At 48.0% G+C, this 23,787-nt stretch overlaps 1 protein-coding gene and 1 non-coding gene across 9 annotated transcripts in view; both read left to right on the top strand.

Moving 5' to 3' along the window:
- The window catches only part of AMPD3 (adenosine monophosphate deaminase 3), a 55,206-nt gene that overhangs the window by 14,582 nt on the left and 16,837 nt on the right, over nucleotides 1-23,787 (top strand). For all 8 annotated transcript variants that reach the window (XM_066365872.1, XM_066365887.1, XM_066365899.1 and 5 more), the window contains exons 3-7: nucleotides 5,272-5,476; nucleotides 8,950-9,112; nucleotides 11,763-11,982; nucleotides 13,974-14,103; nucleotides 18,100-18,294. In XM_066365872.1, coding sequence (XP_066221969.1) covers nucleotides 5,272-5,476; nucleotides 8,950-9,112; nucleotides 11,763-11,982; nucleotides 13,974-14,103; nucleotides 18,100-18,294 — 913 coding nt within the window. The remainder of the gene's footprint in view (nucleotides 1-5,271; nucleotides 5,477-8,949; nucleotides 9,113-11,762; nucleotides 11,983-13,973; nucleotides 14,104-18,099; nucleotides 18,295-23,787) is intronic.
- Nucleotides 9,395-9,501, top strand: LOC136390199 (U6 spliceosomal RNA). Its single transcript, XR_010748632.1, has one exon. It is a non-coding gene; the product is annotated as a U6 spliceosomal RNA (small nuclear RNA).

Genomic DNA, 23,787 nt, shown 5'->3' with positions numbered 1-23,787 from the left:
GGCAGGTGAATGGAGTCCTACCCTTGGTCAGCGGGGCGGGGGAGGGAGGACAGCCACAGGTGAGGGCTGGTTATCTATCAGAGGGAAGTGAGGGGAGAGGCTAGACCTGAGGTTGTGAGTCTTTACATCTGGTGGGCTTCAGGTATGCAAATCAAAGCTACACCTACCTGGTCAGGCAGCGGGTCACTTGACAGGCAGTGTAGTAAGTGCTGCCTGTGGGGCAGCAGTGCCCTTTGCAAACCATGCCTCCTGGAGGGCCATCAGGTCGCATCATGGTCAGCTGTTTCCCCCTTCTCCTTTCTGGATAGGCTGAGACGTCTGATCTCAACACAGAGTAGGTGTCAGCTCTTCAACCGTCCCCCTCCCCCCAGGGGTGGGGGCCTCACTTCCATGTGAGCCAGCAGTGACAGGGGAAGCGACAGGCGCAGATGAACCTGTGGAAGTGGGGAATGCCTGCCCCAGCTAACGGCATTTAATAAAACCCGTGCTGGTTTGTGACTCCTGCCCTGAACCTTCAGAGTATCTCAGCTGGAGGGGGAGGGGCTGCCAGAATGGACGGAGTAGGTGTTGGGGAGGGGTTCATACAAGCCTCTTGATTCTGCAATGTTTCTTTTTCCTTCTGGGAATGATTCAGGGAGCCTTTTCTGACTTTGCTGCTCTACCGTGCCCACCCACAGTCTGGATTAGGTGTCTCCTCTGGAATTCCAAAATACCCAGGGCTTCTCACCACACCCACGTGCAATGACAATGATGGCAATCTGTTGAACTGTCCCATCAGTGCCATCACCAGTCAGCCCCTGGAGTCAGGGGTTATATTATATCTATCCACCACCCACCAGGGCATGGCAGGTGGTAGTTTATTGAATGGAGTGGGGTCCACATGTGACCCCCTGTCTCACTGTACATAGTTGAGAACCTTTGGGGAAAGGCTTGCTCTGGTGCCCCTCATGCCTGGAAGTCCTCTGGGAAGAATACACAAGGCAGTGGGCCCCCAAGGCCCCTGGGAAGATGTTGGCTGTTCTCTAGAAGTGCAAGGAGGTCCCTCATTCTTAACTTGGGTTTAGCATATAAACCAAATGTTATAACCAAAGGCTCTGGAGTGCCTCATTCACAGGCGCTGAGAAGGTCTGGGGATTGGGACAGGGTAAAGCTGGGACACAGTGAATGGCAGGTGTAGCCATGGGCCGTAGAGCAGGTTGGAACATCAGAACAACTGAGAGATGCTGTTTTCCATCTTGTGTTGACAACCGGGTCAGGCAGGAAGGTGCCTGTAGCCCAGGAGGACAAAGCTGCTCCCTGGCCCTTTGGGCTCTCTGTTCCGGCCTGAAGCTGGTGTCATCATAGCCCCATACCCTGCCAGCTTTTTGGCAGGAGTCTGTGTCTGCCAGATGGACATGTGGGCAGGGAAGGAGGGGGTGTGCCAGCTGTGGCAGAGTGGGCTGGCTTACTCTGGTGCCCCAGAGATAGCACGAGGTGCAACAGGTGGGACCCTGACAGACAGATCTTGGTGCATCCTAAGGAAGAGCTTTCTATCATTGGCAACAGGTCATATTTTGTTCACCTGTGTTTATGTGCCTAGCACTGGCCGGGCTCAGAGTGACTGCTTGGTAAATGTTTTTTGAATAATGTTTGAATGCTGATGTCTTATTCAGAAATATAGTGAGCTCTCTGTCACTAGAGATATTCAAGCAAAAACTGCCTTTGTGAGAGGGTTGGAGTGTGTCATTTTAAATGTCCTTTCCACCCAGGAGACCCCATGGTTCTATAATTCAAATAATGGTGAGAGTAAGCTTTTATTGTTGTGACACATGTGGGACCTCAGAGAGTCTTGAGAGAGAAAGGAGGACAAGTATGTGAATACACGCATAAACACACACACACACACACACACACACACACACACACACACACACACACACACGGTTGCTGTTCAAACACTAGATCTGAGCTTATGGAAGGCAAAATTTCTAAAATGCCCACCACCCCAGCCCTGGCCAGATAGCTCAGTTGGTTAAGGCATTGTTCCAAAGCACAGAGGTTGTTGGTTCAATCCCCAGTCAGGGCACATACAGGATCAGATCAATGTTTCTCTCTCTCTCTCTCCCCCCTCTTCCTCTCTTGCTAAAATCAATATATAATATATAAAAATTAAAACAAACAAAAGCAAATGCCCTTTCAAAAATGTCCCTCCCTAATCTCTAGGTCCTTTTTAATATTATGAGACATCACTCCTGTGATTGTGCTGTGGTATATGGCACAGTGGACCTCAAAATAGGGAGATTACCTGATGGCCTCACCTAATCGCATTAACCTTTAGGGTAGGAGGCTTTCCCAGGCTGGTCGTAGAGGGCAGCATCAGGGGGAATCAGGGCGCCAGCCCATGTGTCATACCTGGCTTTGAAGGTAGAGGGGTCTGTGTGCCAAAATGAGAGTGATGCCTGCCGAGGAACGAGCAAGGAGCTAGGGACCTCTGTCTGTGGCCATGTGGAACGGATTCTGCCAACACCCTCACTGAGGTTGGAAGTGGATTTTCTCTTAGTCTCCAGACAAGAGCTCAGTGTGGCCAATATCTTGATTTTGGCCTTCGATACCCTGAACATAGAGCCCAGCCATGCCCACCGAAGACTTCTCATCTACACAACTGGGAGTCAGTACATGGGTGCTGTTTGAAGCCATCTGGTGGTGGCAATTTGTCATGCAGCAAGTGAAAATGAACACAAGGCCCTCTCCTTGGGCTTCATTTAGCTTACCCTGTTTTCTGAGGTACAAGCTTAGTGGTTAGCTCTGGTTGTTCTAAGCCCTTGCCTATGGTGAGTGAGCCCGGAGTAGGAGTGGGCCCATCTGTTGTTAAACCTTGTGGGTGCAAAGTCTGCACTCTAGCCTATAGATTATCACATGTGACATCTGGGGCTCACCTGAACACCAAGGCTGGAGCCATAATGGATGTTTTCAAGGGGAATTCGCTGGACACTAGCAGGTGGATACTGGCTTCCTCACTGGGCAGAAGAATAAGGACACTCCTAGCATTCCTAGGACAAGTCTGGTGGAATGTTGGCTTAGTCAGCCTTCCAGCTTTCTGTTCATGGGAGGTTTTTTTACTGTTCTTACCTGTTGCTCACCATACATATTACCTTGCTTCTCCTTGGTAGGACCAGCCATTAGGTGGCACTGGCTGAGGCATGTGCAGAAATTGGCATGGAGATTAAAAACAGTGACTTGGCAGGCATGTGAGTGACACTAGCCAGTCTCAGGGGACCCGAGGGAGCCTGTCAGAATGTGAGAGGGAGCCCAAAGTGATAGCTCTTCCTCTAAGTGTGAATATCCAAACGATGCCAAAGTGAGAACCTCATTACTCAAGGCAGATTGTCTCTGAGGAATGATGGACTGACACGAGTTGGCCCAGCTTTGTGTGATGAATGGATGGCAGGCTGGGGGAAGCCTGGGCGGAGGCTCCTGGACTTCATTCAGGCTGAGTTTTCCAAATAGCCCCAGTACACCTGTTATTCAGGGACAGGGGCAGGGCAACAACAAATCCTGGAGAGCGGTCACCTCTATTTTCCAGGTGTAAACAGCCTTGTCCCCAGGGAGGTGGTAAGGACCAGGGACCCAGGGCAAGCAGTGGTATATAAACAGGGGAAGGAACTGTGGTTCCTGAAAAGTTGTCAGTGGGTCTGTGAGGAGACCTGGCCACGTGCCCGGAGGAAGAGAGCTGCTTTCTTTGAGCCTGAGGCTCTCTTAGAGATTAACCAGTTTCTCCACACCTATAGGTGTCACTGGTGCTTGGAGAAGAGAAGGGGTTCAGTGAGCTCTGGTGGGTTGCGGTCATCACTGGGTCCTTTGCTGGTGGCTGTAGACCCTGGTTGTGGTGGGATAAATACCCATGAGTTTGCTGGGCCCTCTGGCACAAAGTAGGGCAAGTAGTCACCTTGTTTCTGGCATTGGACTCCACTGGGTGGCAGTGCTAGGGGGCTGGGTTACATTGGAGGCAGAAAGGGGCGTGGGAGAGGAGTGCCTCAGGGCCTCACCTCACTGCTCTTAACTCCCTTCCTGGGATCCTAGAACTTGGGGTGTTGTCATTTGAAACGTTACTATTTAATTAATGAGGAAGGTGAGTATTCACAAAATCAGCATTGCATGTAGGCTTAAGCCCGTAGCATTTTAACCCAACCTTTTTGTGCCCACTTCTCCAAGAGTTTGTGAAGTCATCTTTTGCTGCCAAGGAGACGGGTCCAGAGGGACCTGAAATTGATGCTGATGAATCCATTTACCATAACAGAGACACAGCAAGGAAAACACATGTCAGGCTCGAGGAAGGAACAGTTGGGTGACATGGTAGAGCATGTGCCAGGGAGAAGGGCGGCTGATGGCTAGCTGCCACCTTGCCTCGGAACTTTGATTAGCCCTTTCCCATCTCTGGGCCCCTGACTTCTATTTTTTTTTTTTTAAGTGAGAGGAGGGGAGACAGAGAGACCGACTCTTGCATGCTCTCTGACTGGGATCCACCCAGGAACCCCTGTCTGGGGCCGAAGCTTGAAATCAACTGAGCTATCCTCAGTGCCTGGGGCTGATGCTTTAACCAGTTGAGCCACTGGCTGTGAGAGGGGAAGAGAGAGAGAAGGGGGAGAGGGAGGGGAAGAGAAGCAGATGATTGTTTCTCATGTGTGCCCTGACCAGGAATCAAACCCAGGATGTTCACATGCCAGGCCAATGCTCTATCCACTGAACCAACTGTCCAGGGCCACCCGACTTTTATTTTATAAAACAAAGAGGTGAGACTGGTCCATCGTCATGATGTATTCTGAGTCCAAAGCTCTAAATTTCTAGCTCTGTGAAATACAATGTAACTTCTTACTATGACCCTGTTCATCGTCCTTCCTAAGACTGTTCATATGTTGAGACTTAGAGTTCGGGTTATCCAAAGATAGGAAACTGGTTGATTTGACGTGGTCCTTACCTCTTCTGTCCTTGGTGTTCGACCCCTGCAGGGTGCTCTGCCCTCTGTCTCCTGAGACATTGCCTGTTCTAATGCTCTGTGTGTAGTGCAGACAGCCCACGGCCATTCTTAGTGACCGCGGGGATGGGTGTCTGGATGGCTGTTCTGTAGCTTATGCAAAGAGATTTGAGTAAGAGGAAGGCATAAATAATTAGATCTTCTTTTAGTGGGGTGATTAATCAGGACAAGATTCTCTTGCCATGTGCATAACAAGACTCTTATCATTTGCCCCAATTAGCTACTGATGTCTCCCATTTATCTTTGTCCTTGGCTTTTAGAAAGAAAAGTTTCAAGATGATTCGGTCCCAGTCCCTGTCTCTGCAAATGCCAACGCAGCAAGATTGGAAGGCCCCCCCGACAACCATTCCAGCCATGTCTCCTGCCACCCCTGTGCTCCCGGGAGCCACCTCCCAGTCCATGCCGGCTCCCTATGCTATGCCCGAGTACCAGCGGGTAACCATCAGTGGAGATTACTGTGCCGGGGTAAGGTCTCCCAGTCCCTGCTCTCTGTGGGCTTCCCTGCGGGCTCTGTGAGGGTTGTATGTGTCTTGTGCAGAGGCCAGGCTCTGTGAGGGTTGTATGTCCTTGTGCAGAGGCCAGTGTCCCTTGGGTCATTGGGGTTATGCCCAGCCCTGAAGCCTGAACTGGTCAGTGGGTGTCTGGGAGGTAGCGGGCATAGGAATGAGAAAAGAAGGAGGGTCCTGTTTGAGGTGTGGGGTGTGGGTGAGACTAGGCTGCTGTCCGTTCCTGTGAGGAGGGCCTAGGGCTGTGGGCTGGCACACTGTGGCCATGGCCTGTCAGTTCCGAATGATCTCTGACCCTGTAGCCCACTGAGGAAGGTGCCGGCTTGGGCCCATCAGTGTTCCCACATGTGGAAGGGATTCCATGTCCTGGTGTTGACTGGTTTGCTGATTCAGCTCTTCCCGTATGCTTAGGCTCAGTATCCTTCAAAATAGGCTAGCCCCCAACCAAGAAGAGAGGGTCTTGTTGAGAAAGTGAACAAGCTAAATGTACACACTAAGTCAGTTACCTTAGTCACTGAAAATGTGCTTTTTCATCGCTTCCTCTGGGAAGAGAAATATCACTACACTTAGTGCCGGGGTTAAGTTCGGTTCTGTCTCCCTGGCCCACAAACTACTATTGTGCCTCAGGTGGCCTTTATTCTCTTTCTCTTTCCTTTTTAGCAGTACTTTTAGAATATATAGTATACCTGAGAAAGCAAAAGTGGCTTACTACTCTTATAAAATTTTTCCTAGTTATAAAATACATACTATTTTTTGGGCAACAGAGAATCTTGGCATATATAAATTATAGTATACAGTTTAAAAGGTACAGAAATTAGGTCAGTTCTCCAGCCACCCAGTTCTGCTCCTCAGAGGCAGCTCCTGGTTTTGGTTTCTTATATGTTCTCACACAGGTGGCCTGTGTATCTATAATTAGCTATGGACACACTGTTTATTTACTTGTACATAAATGGTAGTTTACTATACACATTATACTACTGAGCCTAGCTTTCTTTCACTTAACAGTACATCTTGGAGATAACGCCAAACCAATAGATACCAAATACTGTATTTCCCCATGGATAAGATGCACATTTTCCCCCAAAATTTGGGGGTCTAAAAACGCGGTGTGTCTTATACAGTGGTTGGAGATTTTTTAACTTGCATTTCCCACTTTTTCGCGCTTGTTTTTGTGCTCATTGTTGTGGATGAATAAAACTTGAGTTCAACAACATTATGTTGTACATTTTTTTTCAAACTTCGGGCCCCCAAATTAAGATGCGTCTTATACATGGGGAAACATGGTACTTCCTTGTTCTTTTTTTCACAAATGCATAGTATTCCACTGTGGAGGTGTAGGATATTTTATGTAAGTGCCTGCGGATGGGAAATTTGGTTGGATTGGAAACAATGCTGGCCTTGTCTGAAGATGCAGTTTGCTGACCAGGAGTCCTGGTGCCCACCTAGCCTCCAGCATGTGAGCAGAGCAGTGGAAAGGGAGAGTTGAGGTGGGCTGTCAGCTAGCTGGATGGGAGGAGATTGGCCTGGGGCATTAACAAGCTTCTTTCAGTCAGTCTCCGGGCTGGCACGTCATAGGTCTATTGGTCCTAGAGAACTATAAATCTGACAGGCAGGTGACCTTGCAGATCTCCTTGGCCCCCAGGGGGTCTGCTGTCAGCGTGGGGCCTGTGGCACCTACTAGTTGGGTGGTGGCCACTGGAGCACTGGGACCCTGAGCGCCCTCTCTGATATACTCAGCAATGGCATGAGTCCCTTTGTGGTGCTCAGTCCCTCAGTTCTGCAGGCAAAGTGCTTGGCTTTGTCATTGGTGGGGGTATATTTTTGTCTAAGGGGTACGTGTCTGCCTACCTCTTCTGCTGCTCTCAGAAGCTATCTGTTGGAAAGGTTAAAATGGAATTAACACCCCTTCATTGGGGACACTGGAGTCAAGAAAGAAGAGGCTACTTCTTTAGCAAAAAGCAAGGAATAACATTTAGTAGGTATGAAAACATGCATGGAAAAGATATATCCCAACTTCCTTCCTATGAGGGTGCAGTGGGGTGGGGAAGGGAGGAGGGGAGTGTTTTAGCTGTATTTGTGATGATTTATTCATTCAAACGTAAGAGATCTGAAACAATGATGGAAAATATTAAAATCATTAGCTCTAGAAGGAAGATACATGGGTGTCTGTCGTATTATCCTCAGTGCTTGTCTGTATGTTTGAAGTATTTCAAGACTAAACTGTTGTTTTAATTAAAGCAGAGGAGGACACTTTCCGGCCTCAGCCCTCCCCACGTTTCTCTCACCTGTGTTTTGTCCCCCCTCCGCTGCATCATGTAGCTGCTGTTGTGACAGTTTAGCAGCTTCTCTCCCCAGCACATTCAGATTTCTGCCACACATATCCATCCCAAACAGACTAAGATTAAGGAGCCCACTGGCTTGAATACAAGGCAGCTCTGGGAAAGCAGAACATCCTTGGGCTTTGGGAGTCAATCAGATCAGACTCTGAAGTTTGATTTTGTGACTTCCTGGTGGGTGATTTGTCCTTTCTGGGTCTTGGTTCTCCCATCTGTGAAATGGGTTGCAGTGAGGACCACACAAAATCTATGGAAAGGGTCTGGCAGAAGCCGCATGTCAGTAAGCTAGTTGGCTGGGTGAATTCGGGGTGATCGCCAGATGAATCACAGCCAGCAGGTGGCAAAACAGCAGACTGAGATGTGGAGTTTTTATTTTTACCCCCAAAGGACCCATAATTCTCTCAGCTGAAAACGGTGATACTCACCCTCATGAGGGATATGGACCAGGTTTTGCCCCTTCACATGCTGGGTGCAGCAGCAGGTTTGTGGTTTAATCACCAGCACTGGAGGCTGGCCTTGGGTGCACAGGCCGGAGAACCTGCCTGCCTCCCAGCACCCCTGAATCCCCTCCTGTGTCTGGAGTCCCCAAGACCACCCCTGGGTCAGTGATTTGTTAGGAGGACTCTTCAGACTCAGCACATAGCTGTACTCTGACTAGGATTTATTATAGTGAAAGAACACAGAGCAAGGTCAGCCCAGAGAACAGGTGCCTGGGTTGCAGTCTGGAGGAAGCCCTCTCCCAGTGGAGTCACCACAACACAATTCCTCAGCATTGGATTGTGACAGTACGTGAGAAGGTCATCTACATGGAAGCTCAATGCCCAAGGTTTTTATTGAGGCTCTGCTCATACTTCCACATAGCACATCCCCACATCCCAGGCTCCCAGAAGGAAATCATGTGTTCCTCATAAACCAGAGTGTGTGTGCAAACAGTTTCAGCCCAATGAACCACTCTTATTAGTCAGGAAATGGTGGGAATGCTCCTGAAACCCAAGTTCCCAGCTGCCAGCCAAGGGCCAGCCTTGCAGCGGATCTTGTAAGGACGGTGCTCTTGGGTTGGCTGTGAGAAGTCTTTTCTGCACACCTTCTTCTTCAGGTCACTGTGGAGGACTATGAGCAGGCCGCCAAGAGCTTGGCCAAGGCCCTGATGATCCGGGAGAAGTATGCCCGGCTCGCCTATCACCGCTTCCCACGGACCACGGCCCAGTACCTGGGTCATTCCCGGGCAGACACCGTACCTCTGGCAGAGGGCCTCCCAGGTATGGTGCTGAGGCTGAGGTGGGGTCCCTAGTAGGGCACAGCCCAAGAGTTGGTCAGGACTTTTCACTCGCTGGATGTATTTCCCCTGATGGTGTTGCACGGGCCGGCCCCAGTATTGGTTTCTTCTGTGCTGAGATTGCTGGCTTCCCCAAGATTGTTTTCTATGGCTCGCCCTTCATAGAGCTGAGTTGTGGATGTCAGAAGAGAGATGAAAGGCAGTCCAGATATTGGAAGTTTTCCAGAGAGACAGGCTGTCTCATGGATATTCAAAACATGATTGGGTGCTCGCTTCGGCAGCACATATACTAAAATTAGAACGATACAGAGAAGATTAGCATGGCCCCTGTGCAAAGATGACACGCAAATTCATGAAGCATTCCATATTTTTAAAAAAACAACAACAACAACAACAAAAAAACATGATCAGACATTAAATGCTGAATTGGTGGTGGGGCGGGGTGGGGTAAAATATAGGGGGCATGTTCAGGGCAGGGGAAGTGGCTCTGGAGCCAAACCTACCATTATTCTGATCTAAGCTCTGACACTTTCTTGGGTAAGATATTTCTCCAAACCTCAGTTTCTTAATCTGTAAAATGGGAATACTAAGAATACCTATTCTCTGGGCCGGTTAAGAGGATTCCATGAAGGAATGCGTACGAAGTACTTAGTGCAGTTCTGGCTTCTAGTGAGTGTTCAGTAAATGGTAGTATATTTATATGGTGAAGTTTGGGGAAGGGGAAATCGGCAAGAGTAGGATGGTTTCTGGTGGGTTCTATTTGGCTTGTCAAGGACTAGAAGCAGTAGAGACCGTAAGTAAGATGAAGGAGGACGACAGGAAACCTTGATGTTGAAAGTTGTTGGTGGGGGATCCAATGAGGGCCTGGGGGTCTGTGCCATGCCCATGACCCAGGCTGCCCCCTGGGTGTAGTTGGTTCCATCTCCGGCTTCCTGAAGTATCTGTTCCCACTGGGGACCCTGGGTAAACCTCAATCCTTCTGGGCCCATTTCTCTGTCTGTTGGAAGGAAGTTGATCCCACCTGCCTCATTTCTGGCAAGGGCAGACAGGAATGACGGTCAGTTGTGTACTTTATGTGTAACTCGAGGTCTTGGGCATGAGTGTGGTGGGGTGAAGGCTGTGACTTCCCCCAGGCCTTGTATGGCCTGCATCTCACAGGCCACTTGCACATTTTATTGATCCCTGAGCTGGCCTGTGACTGGGCCTGAAGGGGGGACATCAGTTCCCAGCTCTGTGCTGCTTTAGCCGTGACGTCTCACATATGCTCCAGGGGTGATCTGTCCTAAGCACTGATGGGGGTCTCCCAGGCAGGTCACCCAACTTGGTTGCTCCTATGATGAAGATTCCATGGTGTCTGAGCAGCTGGACCCCGTGAGGGGTTGGCTATGGGCAGAGTGTCAGCCTCCAGTGCCACTGCTATTAAGTACCACTTCCTTGTTGGCCAGAGACAGAACTTATCAAGAGTCGGGAAGAGTCATTATGAGAATAATACCCTATAATTTATGTGTTGGGCATTACTATTTACAAAGCATTTTCCTATATTCACTATTGCAGCCCTCACTACAGGCTGTTAAGGCAGGGGTGTGTAATCCTCAGATGAGCAGATGGGATCAGAGGTAAAGTGGTTTGCGCAATGTCTCACAGCTGGGAAATAGCCAAGCTATTTGCCTCCCGTGGGCTAACTTAATCCATAGCGGTGGGGATATTCTCTGCTCTTGGGAGACAAGCGTATTTTGTGCTCATCTGGGGAGGGGCGTGGCTTCTTCATTTAGCCCCTTGGCTCCCTAGGTTCAGGAAGATGTGGGAGGACTGGGACAGTTATGTCCACTGGGCAGTCCCAGGTGCTGTCTGTTCTCTTATTAGGATAAGACACAGCTGCCCTTTTTAATATGTCTGGTGGCTCTGAAGTGCCCAGGAGGCTTCAGCTCATTTCCGTTAAATTAACAAAAATTGCCTGTCATGTTCCAAAGACTGTTCTAGGAAATGGGGATCCAGCAGTGAACAAAACAAACGAGGGATGATTATGTCAAGTAATTTTTTTTTTTTTTTTGTATTTTTTCTGAAGCTGGAAACAGGGAGAGACAGTCAGACAGACTCCCGCATGCGCCCGACTGGGATCCACCCGGCACGCCCACCAGGGGCGACGCTCTGCCCACCAGGGGGCGATGCTCTGCCCCTCCGGGGCATCACTCTGTTGAGACCAGAGCCACTCCAGCGCCTGGGGCAGCGGCCAAGGAGCCATCCCCAGCGCCCGGGCCATCTTCGCTCCAATGGAGCCTTGGCTGCGGGAGGGGAAGAGAGAGACAGAGAGGAAGGAGAGGGGGAGGGGTGGAGAAGCAGATGGGCACTTCTCCTGTGTGCCCTGGCCGGGAATCGAACCCGGGACTTCTGCACGCCAGGCCGACGCTCTACCACTGAGCCAACCGGCCAGGGCCGTCAAGTTATTTTATATAGTGGTAGGTGCTAAGGAAACAACATCTAGCAGGGAAAGGGGTATGAGATGCCCGGGTGGGTGGGGTAGTTGGGCTTTATATGGGATGACCAGGTCCAGGCTCGCTGACAATGTAACTTTTGGGCCCACGTGAGCTCATGAAGTTAAGGGCACTTTGCCATTACTCAATTCTGTTTTGCAGACTTCCACCCTCTTCCACTGCCACAGGAAGACCCTTACTGTCTAGATGATGCTCCCCCCAACCTGGGCTACCTGGTCCACATGCAAGGAGGCATCCTGTTCGTGTATGATAACCAGGAGATGCTGGAGTGCCGGGAGCCCCATAGCCTGCCCTACCCTGACCTGGAGACCTACACAGTGGACATGAGCCATATCCTGGCCCTCATCACTGATGGCCCCACGTAAGCTAGCTTTGCCCCTATCTGACTTTTCTTGCATGGTGGCTGTTCTGTAGGAAAGGGGCTGGGAAAAGCTATCTGGGTCACTCCTTTGCTCTGGGTTTCCCTACACTTAAAGTACCCCAGAAAGAGAGTGGTTTCCCCTTTACCTGTGGGTTTCTGCAACAATTCTCCATCATGACTGGTGCATTCTCAGAATTGGTAGCACCTGTCCTGCATGCAGAGGTGTGGAGCTTCTGTTTGCTGCTGGCCACCTGGCCACCGTAGAAGGCTGTCACCCTTCTGCCCAGCCCAGGACGTTCCTGTAGATGGTGGAGGAGCAACGAGGACTGTTGCTTCAGGTGTGGGGTCTTCTGTTTCTGTAGGGGAGAGTACAGGGAGCCTGGGAACTCTGTTCCATGACCCCTATGGTGCCTGTGGGCTTGGCTCGTGCTAACCTGGCAGGCAGTTGTCTCCTTGAAGGTGGCCCTTCACTTCTTGGTGAGCACTTAAGCCAGGGGTCCCCAAACTTTTTACACAGGGGGCCAATTCACTGTTCCTCAGACTGTTGGAGGGCCGCCACATACAGTGCTCCTCTCACTGACCACCAATGAAAGAGATACCCCTTCCGGAAGTGTGGCGGGGGCCGGATAAATGGCCTCAGGGGGCCGCATGCGGCCTATGAGCCGTAGTGGGACCCCTGACTTAAGCTAACCAGCAATAGAAGTTGAGCACGACTGGGCCCTAAGTATCTGTGCTGAGTGTGTCCAGGCAGGACTAGGGGTCTGCGGGAAGGAAGGGGGTGCTGGTTCCCACTGAGGAGCTTCTCTCTTGCCCTGCCTTTTGGGTTTTACTGGGAATGGGAGTGAGGCCTATCTCCAAGGGAGGAGGGTGGGCCTGAGGGGGATGGGCAGGTGGCTTTTGCTCCATACTGATCTGAGGGCAGAGAAGAGGGGCAGTTCCTGGGACGCTCATCTCGACCAGTGTGAAGAGCTTCGAGGGGAAGCCTTGAGGGAGAGGGGAAGAGGCCCTGCTGGGGAGAGGGACTGGGTGAGACGACCTCTGATATCTTTTCTGACTCTGGGGCACCCCCACGCTCCTCTCTGGGCTCACCTTGGCTGACAGATGGCAGTGCTGTTCCAGGGTTGCAGCTCTTTGTGAAAATCTGAGTGATTAGATGCTAAGGGAGCTGCTGTTTGTGGGGGACACCAGGAAGCAGGTGGCATGAACTGTGGTTGCAGGTACCGTGTGGCTGTGGGCACAGGCATGTGGCCAGGCATCTGGGCTGGGTGTAGGCTGGCAGTTGGCTTTGAGCGGTTAGTATGCCTACATCCAATGGTTTTTTTGCTGGCTGGTGGGGGCATCAGTCCTAGCAGAGATTTCTGCCCTAGTAACAAACCTTTCTACATTCTTCATCTGCCCGCAATACAAACCTCAGAGTTGAGAGGTCCTTGGATCTTGGATTTGGTCAGAGGCTGGTTTCTCTGCCTGTCAAGGTGGGCAGGTCATGCATGATAGTTTGACTGTATTACTGGCCTTTTGGGCAGAAGTTAAACTCCTTTCAAAGAATCAACAGTGGCTGAGGATAGATAAGAGAAGCAGAAAAGGAAGGGGTGAAGGAGGGAGACTTTTATTGAATGTCCACTATGCTCAGAGGCAGGCCCTTCACATATGTAAACAAGTTTAACCCTCCTGTTAATCTTGGGCATTGCCAGTTCCATATTTGTTCACGGAAAATAGAGGCTCAAGATCAATTGTCGAAGTCAGAGAACCTGTGTGAGGTTGCACAGTCAGCCCCACGTCCCTCTATCAAATGCCTACTCATTTCACAGAGCACACGGATGTGGTTACACAGCCCAGCTGGGTCTCTGGACAGCTGGAACCTTCTCACCCCTCTCTGCCCACCCTGACCTTCCACCCGAGGGTCGGTCCCTGCAGACGCTGGGGGTCTCCAGACCGGAGAGCTCGATGAGACTTCTCCTCAACAATGGTTTCTCCCCTTTTCCAACCTGTAGGAAAACATACTGTCACCGGCGACTGAACTTTCTGGAATCCAAATTCAGCCTTCATGAGATGTTAAATGAAATGTCTGAGTTCAAAGAGTTGAAGAGAAACCCCCACCGAGACTTCTATAATGTGAGAAAGGTGCGTTAGTGGGCCAGTGTTCGGAGCCCTTCCTGTTGCCCTCCCAACCCACTGGGACGCCCTGAGCCAGGCTGGGGCTGGTCTCCTGTGTGGCCTCCCTCGGCCAGAGCAGTGTGAGCTGTATGTGCAGAAGGAAGACCAGTGTGTTGCCGTCTGTGCATCAGGCCATCATGCCTCAGATGGTACTTGGCACCCATGTTATGTCTCTGTCGGAATGTGCCCTCTTCCTTGGAAAATAGGCATGGTCTGTTTATTGGGCATGAGTTGAGTTCAGGTTACTTTTAAGGTAGAGGATGTATTAAATTCATCATGGAGAGAAACGGCTGTTAAGACCCCTTTGGAGTTGGGAGTTGGATTTTGCTTCCTTTGGGATCAGGTGTATTTAAAGAGAAGTAGTGTTTCCTCTCTGCCCCTCCCCGATGTGGATGAGAGGGCTTGGCCTGGCGCTGGTGGGACATGATCTAGGTCTCCTGCTTTTGCATTGTTTTTTTCAAATACAGGAGGCAAGGGATCAGTGCTAGCATGGGGCATTTGATGTTAAATGAGAGTCCCTTGCTGTCTACAAGAAGGTCCAAGTATTGTGGAACTGAGCTGACTTAAAGAGTAGGCTTTAGCCAGGAAGAGGGTGGAGTAGGGAAATGGAAGTGGCAGCATTCCCAGTGGAGGTAACAGCATATGTAAATACCCGGAGGGAGAGAGTGGTATTAGGAGAGAGACTGCGTCCTGTGCTGGCCTAGCTGCAAAAGTGCAGTGTGGCTGGAGCTCAGGGGGCGGGGGCTTTGGGGAATGAGGCTGCAGAGGTGTGTGGGGTTCTGGGTCATGTAGGGGCCCATGGGTTTCTCAGAGCAAGCAGGGAGGTGGCTGGGGTATGGTAATGAGGTAGGAGAGAAGCTCGTGGGGGAAGGGTGGGGATTAGGCTGTTTTTCCCTGGAGGAGGAATGGCCACACAGAGTCACAGTAGAGTCATCATCTCCACAGGGCCCTCTGTTCCAGGTGGGCCTTCTGCAGGACTGCCCCTCCCTGGGGTCTGCTCTCATCAGGGAGGGGAGGTCTGGGGAGGATGTGGCTCCTCTGGGACAGCCAGCTCAGGCCGGCGGCACTCAACACCGGCAGACAGAAGGCTCCTCTGGGGAGGCCCCAGGATCAGGCCAAGCTTCATGGATCCCGGCATGGACTCCCGCTTGGATGGGACCCTTAAGAAACAAGAGTTTGGCTTCAGCTCGTGCGAGGCTTATGGTAGTGTCTTGGGATTTCCAGACAGAGATGAAAGGGTGTCTGTAGACACCGCCTACCTGGCATTTTCATCTCTAAGCACCATTTGTTCCTTCTCTGGGAGCCTTAGGTGTTCAGACAGTGTCTATGCCAGCTCCTCTCTGCCCTGCCCAAGTGCACCCAACGTATCTAGCACGTGCCCAGATGGGTCCATGCCCAATGCAGCCCTACCCTTGTATGTGAATGATCTGGGCCTGACTGCTTCCTGCTGCGTGGGGCGGGCTGTCCTTGCTGATAGCACTGGATCCGACACTGTTTGTTTCTGACGTGGGGCCCCAGTGGGTATTCCTAGGCCATCCAGCGGCTCTCTGGCCACAGTATGAGAGAGTCTGTGTGGGGCTGTGTTACAGACCAGCACCCATCCTCAGGGTTTCCTGTCACCCTGGGGTTAATGTGCTGGCTGGAAAGAGATGGCCTTGACCCCTGTGCTGTGACACAGTGGCTTATTCTCTGTCACCCCAGTTAGTCCATAAATACAGGCCCAGGTCTGCTGAGTCTGGCCTTGCTTGTCTCTCCCTGCCTTGAGGGGGCTGGCTATTTTAGCTTACCCTGGAAGCATCTACTATGGGAGAGAGCTGGATCTGAAAACCAGGATGGGCTGGGAGGGTGGTCTCCCTATTCCTGAGGTGGCTGGCAGTGTCATGAGGGCACACCAGGCCATGCTCTGAGAAGCTGTGCATGGCCACAATGTGGGTAATATTCGTGAAAGTACTTGCAACATTTCAGCAGGTCATGGGTTATGACATCATGAGGCCCAACCAGCAGACTGCATAAACGAGACAATTGTTTTCTGCTCAGATCTAAGAATGAGAGGCTGAGTGTGTTTACTGCTTGGAAGTTGGGTAGAATTAGGCCTTATCCACTCTGGTTTAAATGTCATATCAAGGATAGCAAATAGACTTCGCAGTGATAAAGAGTGTTGTAATTGATTATTGATGTCTGCTGTGGGTCTGGAAATGGTCAGTGTTGGCTAGGGACCAGTATTGGCCAGCCCGATTTGGAAACTCAACTGTTTGTTTAGACCTGGATGTTAGATGAAAGAAAGAATGTACTTGGATCTTCTGGTGAACTGAAAACGCTGACATCCAATGATGTCTTGTTCCAAAAATAATCATCTTGGAGATTTTGAAATTTGGATGCTTTCTGGATTGTTCACTGTTTTTATCCCTCATCTTGTGACTTAGAGGGGTAAAAACAGACTGTACCCCCTGCGGTGTGTCACTGTTAAGCTGGAGGACATGACCAGAAAAGTCAGAATGTGCTGAGTGCCGAGGTGGTTGAGCCCAGCCGTGTCTGGCTGTGCTAAGCCAAGCTGACCTTCTCTAGTGCATCCGCACGCGCCCAGCCCACCCCTGAGGTGCCGGAGCCTTCACATTGTGCTTTTTGGTGCTTTGAATTGTTTCATTTCTCTGATGTCTATGGCCTGCCTTTCTGGATTAATTGTAGGAAGGATCTTGAGGAGAGAGTGATGTGGCCAACGACATGGGCTAGCTGGTATAATGCTCAGGGAGGGTCAGTAGATCAGATGTCTGGTCTGGCATGACTTGGAGATGCCTGGCCAGCGTGGACAGCATTTTCAGGCCTAAGGTCAGCTGCCTCCTCACCCCAGCTCTGGCAGAGTGCCCAGTTGGCTGCAGAAGTGACTTCAGAGTGCATTGTGGCAGCCAGCAGCTGTGAGGCTGCTGCCACCCTCCCTGGGAACCTCCTTAGGCCCTTTGGGTTCTTGGAAGAGGAGCCAAGATGTCCACTGTGACCTCAGGTTATCCTCAGCTTAGCCTGGGCTCTGTTTATTTGGGGTTGGTAGCTGAAGGGAAGGCTCTGAGTGTTCCAAGAGAGGTCAATAGGTAGAGTGGGATTTTATGGGGCATTTGGTGGGCCCTCAGGTTTATATGAGGATGTGGATATCATCAAAACTATTGGAATCTATTATACCTGTTCATTTGTTTATTCTTCCATCCATTGATTTAACTAATGCATCATACCAGGCTCTGGAGAAGGAGCTGGAGAAGTACATGCATCAGACATGGTCCCTGTCCTGGAGGAACTCTCAGTCTGGTGAAGGAGTAGACAAAAAAGCATTAGAGTGGATCAGGAGGACATGCACAGCACAGAGAGAGTCAGCACTGGGTTCCGAGATTGGGAAAGGGAAAGACTTATTAGCTGTGCTTGGGGGGATCAGGACTGGATTTCAGGTGGAGGAGGTTGTAGGAAATTTCCAGGTGGATGAGACTGATGAGGAAAAAGGAAGGAATGGAGGCTAAGGAAATGCATGGACAGAGTGACATGGTGTAGAATAGCAAGCATGGTGCTTCGGGCACCTGGAAATGGTGTGTCATAGCTGGAGCACAGAGCAGGGCAATGGGAGGTGAGAGTGAAGGCTTGAAGTAAGCACAAAACCCAGGCTTAGGAGCTTGTGTTTAATATAGAAGACATGAGGGCCATTGATGTTTTGTTAAGAGGAGAGTGGCCAGTTCCAATCTACAATTTAAAAAAACCTCTTGATGCTGGAAGGAGGTGGAATTGGGCAGCAAGGTTAGGGGGAGGGAGACTAGCTCCAAAGTCTAGAGAAGACATGAGGAGGGGGCATCTAGGCATTGGTGGGAGGCTGCCTCCATGGCCCAAAAGGTGCTGAGGCTCTGCGCTCCACATTGAGGGCTGGGTGTCCTAACTCTTGTTGCCAGAGGAGGCGGTCTGGCTCACAGGTTGGTGGGCGCTGTGTTGCAGGTGGACACGCACATCCATGCAGCTGCCTGCATGAATCAAAAGCACTTGCTGCGCTTCATCAAGCACACCTACCAGACGGAGCCTGACAGAATCGTGGCCGAGAAGCAGGGCCAGAAGATCACCCTGCGGCAGGTGTTCGACAGCCTGCACATGGACCCTTATGACCTCACCGTGGATTCACTGGATGTCCATGCGGTGAGTGAACTGCCTCGGCTCCCCGAACAGTCCTGACTGGGTACTCAGCCCCCTGAAAAGAAGCCATGATGGTGCTAGGAGAGAGGCTGACTGCATAAGCAGCTCATTCTCTTATAACTATGGAGACTGAGAGATAGATTGGCCTCAGAATGACAGGGCTAGGGGTAGCCCTGGGAGGACAGGGGACAAGAGTATGTGACTTAGAGTCAGGCAGGTCCCAGTTCTATTTTTTTTTAATTAAAAAATTTTTTTTAAGTTTTAAAATTTATTATGTTAACATGGATTCAAGTGTCCCACTTAATATAACACCCTCACTCCCTAACAATGTGCCCCTCATTATACTTCTTTTGTCCCCCTACCCCTGACTCCCTCCCTGCCTTCCCTCTGGGATTTGCTGTCCTGTTATCTGTATCTCTGTGTTCTGTATATATAATTTCACTAATCCCTTCACCTTCTCTGATCCTGTCCCCTCATCCCCCTTCCCTCTGACACCTGTCCCTCTGCTTCCCATGACCCTGCCTCAGGCAGGTCCCAGTTCTAATTTCACTTCTGTCACTTAGAAGTTGTGGGCCCTTAAGCAACTCACTTGAGATCTTATTTCCTTGCTTATGAAATGGTGAATGCCACAGGCCTGTTAACATTTGAAAGTTATTAAATATTAAATGATGGTGCTACTATAGAAAACAGTATGGAGTTTCCTCAGAAAGTTCAATATAAAATTACCATATAGTCCAGCAATTTCACTCCTAGGTATGTACCCAAAGGAATTGAAAGCAGAGACTAAAACAGATACTTACACAACAATGCTTTTAGCAGCATTATTCACAGTGTTCCAAAGGTAGAAGCAACCCAAGTATCTATCAATAGATGAATAAAAAAGCAAAATGTGGTCTATCCATACAATGGAATATTTTTCAGCCTTAAAAAATGAGTAAAGTACTGATATCTGCCATAGTATGGATGTTCCTTGAAAACATTTTACTAAGTCAAAGAAGCCATATACAAAAAGGACAAATAGTGTATGATTCTGCTTGTATGATGTACCTAAAGTAGGCAAATTCATAGAGACAGAAAAGAGAATAGTGGTTACAAGGAGCTGGGGAGAAGGGGATAATGGGGAGTTATTGGGTACAGAGTTTCAGTTTTAGAAGATGGAAAGAGTTCTAGAGATTGATGGTGGTGACAGTTGCACAACAATATGAATTTGTTTAATACCACTGAACTTAAAAAATGAGTATGATGGTACATTTTGTGTTATATATATTTTAACACACACACACACACACACACACACACACACACACACACACACACACACCAAAATAACACCAGTGCTGAATAAACAAACAAAACACTGAATGAGATAAGGTGGAGAATGCACCTTATGGAACAAGATGTCAGAGTAATGGTAATGTGAGAGATACTCCTAATCTCTCCCCTTGAAATTTCAACAAATTAAACAACTATAAAGCAGTGAAGGAACCCCAGGTGGACATGCCTGAAACATTCACGCACTGAATGGACTAAAGGTAGGACAGGTTGAAAAGGTGGGCGGAAAATAAAACACATTTGCAGGTGACTCAAGAGAGGAGACAAACCTGGAGTACTGGGTTTTTTTTCTTTTCTACTGGACTACAGTGGGGAGGGAAGCTCTGGCTGTCTAGGTTTTGTCTGAAGGGTTCAGAGAAGGAAACCTGGAGTGATTGGGTCTCCTTATGCCAGGAGGAGTGGTGAGATAGAGAAGTAGAGGGGGAGATACTGAACCAAAGCTGTGGCTGAGTGTGAGGTCATGGCCAGTGTTCCCATGGTTTGCCTGCAGCCCAAACTTGGCAGAGACAGAGAAAACTAAAGTGCGGCATGCCAGCCCCCCATATCCGCCTCCTTAACCTTGTGAGTATGGAGAGTGGTAGAGACAAACCTCACAGCTAACTCTCTAGAGCAGGGGTCAGGAACCTATGGCTCGCGAGCCAGATGCGGCTCTTTTGATGGCTGCATCTGGCTCACAGACAAATCTTTAATAAAACAATAATGTTAAAAATATAAAACGTTCTCATGTATTATAATCCATTCATTTCCTACCACTCATGTTCATGGTTGCAGGTGGCTAGAGCCAATCACAGCTGTCCTCTGGGACAACACCAAATTTTTATTGGATAATGTGTAATGTACACGGGTCATTGTATGGCTCTCACAGAATTACATTTTAAAATATGTGGCATTCATGGCTCTCTCAGCCAAAAAAGTTACCAAACCCTGCTCTAGAGCCACTCTCTACCTTGTAGAACAGAGGTGCTCCATGTCTAGTCCCTGGTCTGTTGAGGTGTGGGGAGAAGCAGCCAGAGGCCTGAGATTGCCATTGCTAAAGCTTTAAAGCCTTCACAACATGACTCACCCACCAATGTGACTGTGGCCCTGTCTATATCATTGTGATAGCAATGTCTCAGTGGAGGACAGTCCACTAATTTCACAGAGCTAAAACTTGTTATACAGGAACACTAACAGGAAGAAAACACTAACCTCTCAAAACTGAAATTTATTGTTTCTTTTTTTCCCCATTTTTTCTTCTTTATTTCTCTTTTGAATTTCATTTTCTTTAATTTTTATATATCTTTATTCTTTTTTTGTGGGTGCGTTGTTTGTTTTTTATTTTCTTTTTTGGTTTTATTATTTTTTTCTTTTTACAAGAGAGATAGAGAGTGGGAAAGGGACAGACAGGAAGGGAGAGAGATAAGAAGCATCAATTCTTCATTGCAGCACCTCAGTTGTTCTTTGACTGCTTTCTCATATGTGCCTTGACCAGGGGGCTAGAGTAGAATGAGTGACCCCTTGCTCAAGCCAGTGACCTTGGGCTTCAAGCCAGCAACCTTTGGGCTCAAGCCAGTGACCATGGGGTCATGTCTATGATCCCATGCTCAAGCCAGTGACCCCGAACTCAAGCTGGTGAGCCCACACTCAAGCCAGATGAGCCTATGCTCAAGCTGGCAACCTTAGGATTTGAATCAGGGTCCTCTGTGTCTGAGTTTGATGCTATCCACTGTGCCACCACCTGGTCAGGCTCTTTTTTGGTTTTTAATCTTTGCTTTTTTTGTGGTTTTTCATTTTTACTTGTCATTATTTTTTAGATTTTTATATTATTTATTGTATATTTTTTAGTTTATTTTGTTATTTTATTTTTTAGTTTTTTTTTGTTAGAGTTCTTAACAATACCACTATTGAATGCCATCAAGGAAGAAGAAATCAAATACCACAGCTCCACAAGACAGAGACATAATTCAGGAAGATAATGAAAAATCTCCAGAAAAACATCTCAATCACATGGAAGCTTGGAGTTAAATGACAGAGAATTCAAAATTGAAGTTCTGAAAATACTCAATAAGATGTGAGAAAACACCAATAGGCAACTTAATTAGCTCACCAAGGAAATTGAAACTTTAAAAACAGAGATGAAGAATTAAATACATGAATCAAAGACTGACATAGCAAGTTTAGCTAATAGAACAAGACAGATAGAGGAAAGAGTCAGTGACATTGGAGACAGGCAACTAGAGATTCTACAAAGAGAAGAGGAGAGAGACTTATGAATTAAAAAAACTGAGAGAGCTCTACAAGAATTGTCAGACAGCATCAGAAAGAGCAAGATAAGAATAATGGGTATATCAGAAGAAGAAGAAAGGGAGAACGGAATGGAGAGCCTATTCAAACAAATAATTGAGAATTTCCCAAGCCTACAGAAAGAGTTAGAGCTTTGAATCCAAAAAGCAAATAGAATGCCAAGTTACCTCAACTCAAACAGACCTACTTCAAGGCACATTGTAGTTAAACTGTCAAAAATCAATGACAAAGAAAGAATCCTCATGGCAGCTAGGTAAAAGAAGACTATAACATATAAAGAAAAGCCATTAGGTTATCATCAGATTTCTCAGCAAAAACTCTAAAAGCCAGAAGTGAGTGGACCCAAACATTCAAAGTACTAAAAAAGAGTAATTACCAGTCAAGAAAACTATATCCATCAAAGTCATCCTTCAAATATGGAGAAATAAAAACTTTTACAGACACAGATGCTGAGGAAATTTATCATCAGAAAACCCCCACTGCAGGAAATACTCAAGGGGTTTATTTGCCCAGATACAAAGAATAAAACAAATCCAAACTACAAGTAAAAGCTCCAACAAGGTCACAATGAAAACAAGTATAATCTGTGACAACAATAACATAAAAGAGGAGAGGATTAAGATCTGCAGTAGCAAAGGATGGAGTGCAGAAGCACTCATAAGACAGAGGACTCTTGTACATATGAACATTTTTCTCTTAATAACCTAATGGTAACCACCCACGAAAAAGCCACCAGTGAAACTCACAGCTTAAAAAAAGAAGAAACAGAGGAAAGAAGTATGGAATACCAAGAAACAAAAACAACTGACAGAAACATAGAAGAGAAGAACCAAACAACACAGAGCTACCAGAAAATAAAACATAAAATGGCTATAAGAAATCCTCAAATGTCAATAATTACCCTAAATGTAAATGGATTTCATTCGCCAATAAAAAGGCACAGAGTAGCAGATTGAATCAAGAGCAAAATCCAACTGTATGCTGCCTTCAAGAGACACATCTAAGCTGCAAGGACAAAAGTAGACTCAAAGTGATAGGTTGGAAAACGATTCTCCAAGCACATAATATCCAAAGGAAAGCAGGTGTAGCCATACTCATATCTGACCATGCTGACTTCAAGACAACAAAGGTAACCAGGTACAAAAATTGACATTTCATAATGATAAAGGAAGACATATCACTTCTTAATATATATGCAACAATCCAGGGAGCACTAAAATATACAAGACATCTACTAACTGATCTAAAAATAGAAGCAGACAAAAACACAATCATACATGAAATTTAACACACCATTGACAGCTTTAGCTAGATTATCCAAACAGAAAATTGATAACTAAATATCAGCGTTAAACAACACACTAAGCCAAATGGACATAATAGACATTTACAGGACATTTCATCCCAAAACATCAGATTATACATTCTTCTCCAGTGTGCATGGAACATTGTCAAGGATAAACCATATGTTGGACCACAAAACTAACATTAACAAATTCAGGAAGATTGAAATTACACCAAGCATATTTTCTGACCATAAGGCTTTGAAACTAGAATTCAACTGCAAAAAGGAAGTAAAAAACCCCCACAAAACTGTGGAAATTAAATGACATACTTCTTTTTTTTTTTTTTAATTTTATTTTTTTAATGGGGCGACATCAATAAATCAGGATACATATATTCAAAGATCAACAAGTCCAGGTTATCTTCTCTTTCAATTATGTTGCATACCCATCACCCAAAGTCAGATTATCCTCTGTTACCTTCTATCTAGTTTTCTTTGTGCCCCTCCCCCTCCCCCTTTCCCTCTCCCTTTCCCCCCTCCCCCCGTAACCACCACACTCTTATCAATGTCTCTTAGTTTCACTTTTATGTCCCACC

The sequence above is a fragment of the Saccopteryx leptura genome, chromosome 1 (assembly GCF_036850995.1).
Source record: "Saccopteryx leptura isolate mSacLep1 chromosome 1, mSacLep1_pri_phased_curated, whole genome shotgun sequence".
NCBI lineage: Eukaryota > Metazoa > Chordata > Mammalia > Chiroptera > Emballonuridae > Saccopteryx > Saccopteryx leptura.
The sequence above is the reverse complement of the archived record's forward strand: the minus strand, read 5'-3'. Positions and strand labels throughout refer to the sequence as shown.